The 832-nt window shown below is 39.3% G+C and overlaps 1 protein-coding gene across 1 annotated transcript; it reads right to left on the reverse strand.

Moving 5' to 3' along the window:
- Window positions 1-241: 241 nt before the first annotated feature.
- On the reverse strand, window positions 242-580 carry BDBG_17580 (uncharacterized protein; the record flags this gene model as incomplete). Its single annotated transcript, XM_031725268.1, has 1 exon — window positions 242-580. A coding segment is annotated over one exon (339 nt), but the record flags the coding sequence as incomplete, so codon positions are not given.
- Window positions 581-832: the final 252 nt, after the last annotated feature.

Consider the following 832-nt stretch of genomic DNA (forward strand, 5'->3'; position numbering starts at 1 on the left):
GTAATTAATAAGTGACTTACAGATCTCTCATTATATTCTATTCTATATATGAAATTCTCTGCAAAAGTGGTGTATTTTAGAGATAAAGTTAACAGTAGTGACAGGATTTTTTGAAAAGATCTCTTCTCTCTGTGACATATTTTTCTCCCCTTCTCTCATCTGTAATAGTGAGTGCATGAGAGCATCATTCTTGAGAGATAATAAGGGGCTTATTCTGATGTTTTCTAGTGAGTAAACATCTTCATGATGCAGCTGCAGTCTCTGTGATCACTAAGAAAGCCAGATTGAAGATGGAGACAGCAGTGTCAATGAGCTGTGAGAGCACTGCTCTCATTGTCACACCTTCTTCTTCTTCTGCATCTCTTACAGCCGCGGCAGTAGTCACTGTGCCTTGCAGTGAGGTGTCATTTCTTCTGCCAGTCAGTTCATTCATATTCAGTTCTTTCTCTACCCTCTTCAGCACTGTTGCAACACTGCCTCCCCCCCCAGCTAACACAGTGGCATATAACCCTGTGTGGTCATTCAGAGAGGAACTCAGAAAGAGCTTGATTCTGAGAACAGTGACTTCAAGAAGCTCAATCTGTAGTTTCTCTCTCACAGTATGTCTGAGCCCTGCTCAGAATACTGCTGAGTTGAATCTACAGAGTTCTGTGATTTCTTTGTCTTCTCTCTGTAAGAAGGCTCTGATATAATCTCTGATCAGCACTGTCACTTGTCTGTACTATACTAAACAGCTGAAGAAGAGAGAAATCTTATATATCTATCTCTTCTCTTACTTCTGTTATTTCTATTGTACTTGTAACAATAACTTCTATCTTTCTATAAGTATTAT

This window comes from Blastomyces gilchristii (assembly GCF_000003855.2).
Source record: "Blastomyces gilchristii SLH14081 genomic scaffold supercont1.17, whole genome shotgun sequence".
Lineage (NCBI taxonomy): Eukaryota > Fungi > Ascomycota > Eurotiomycetes > Onygenales > Ajellomycetaceae > Blastomyces > Blastomyces gilchristii.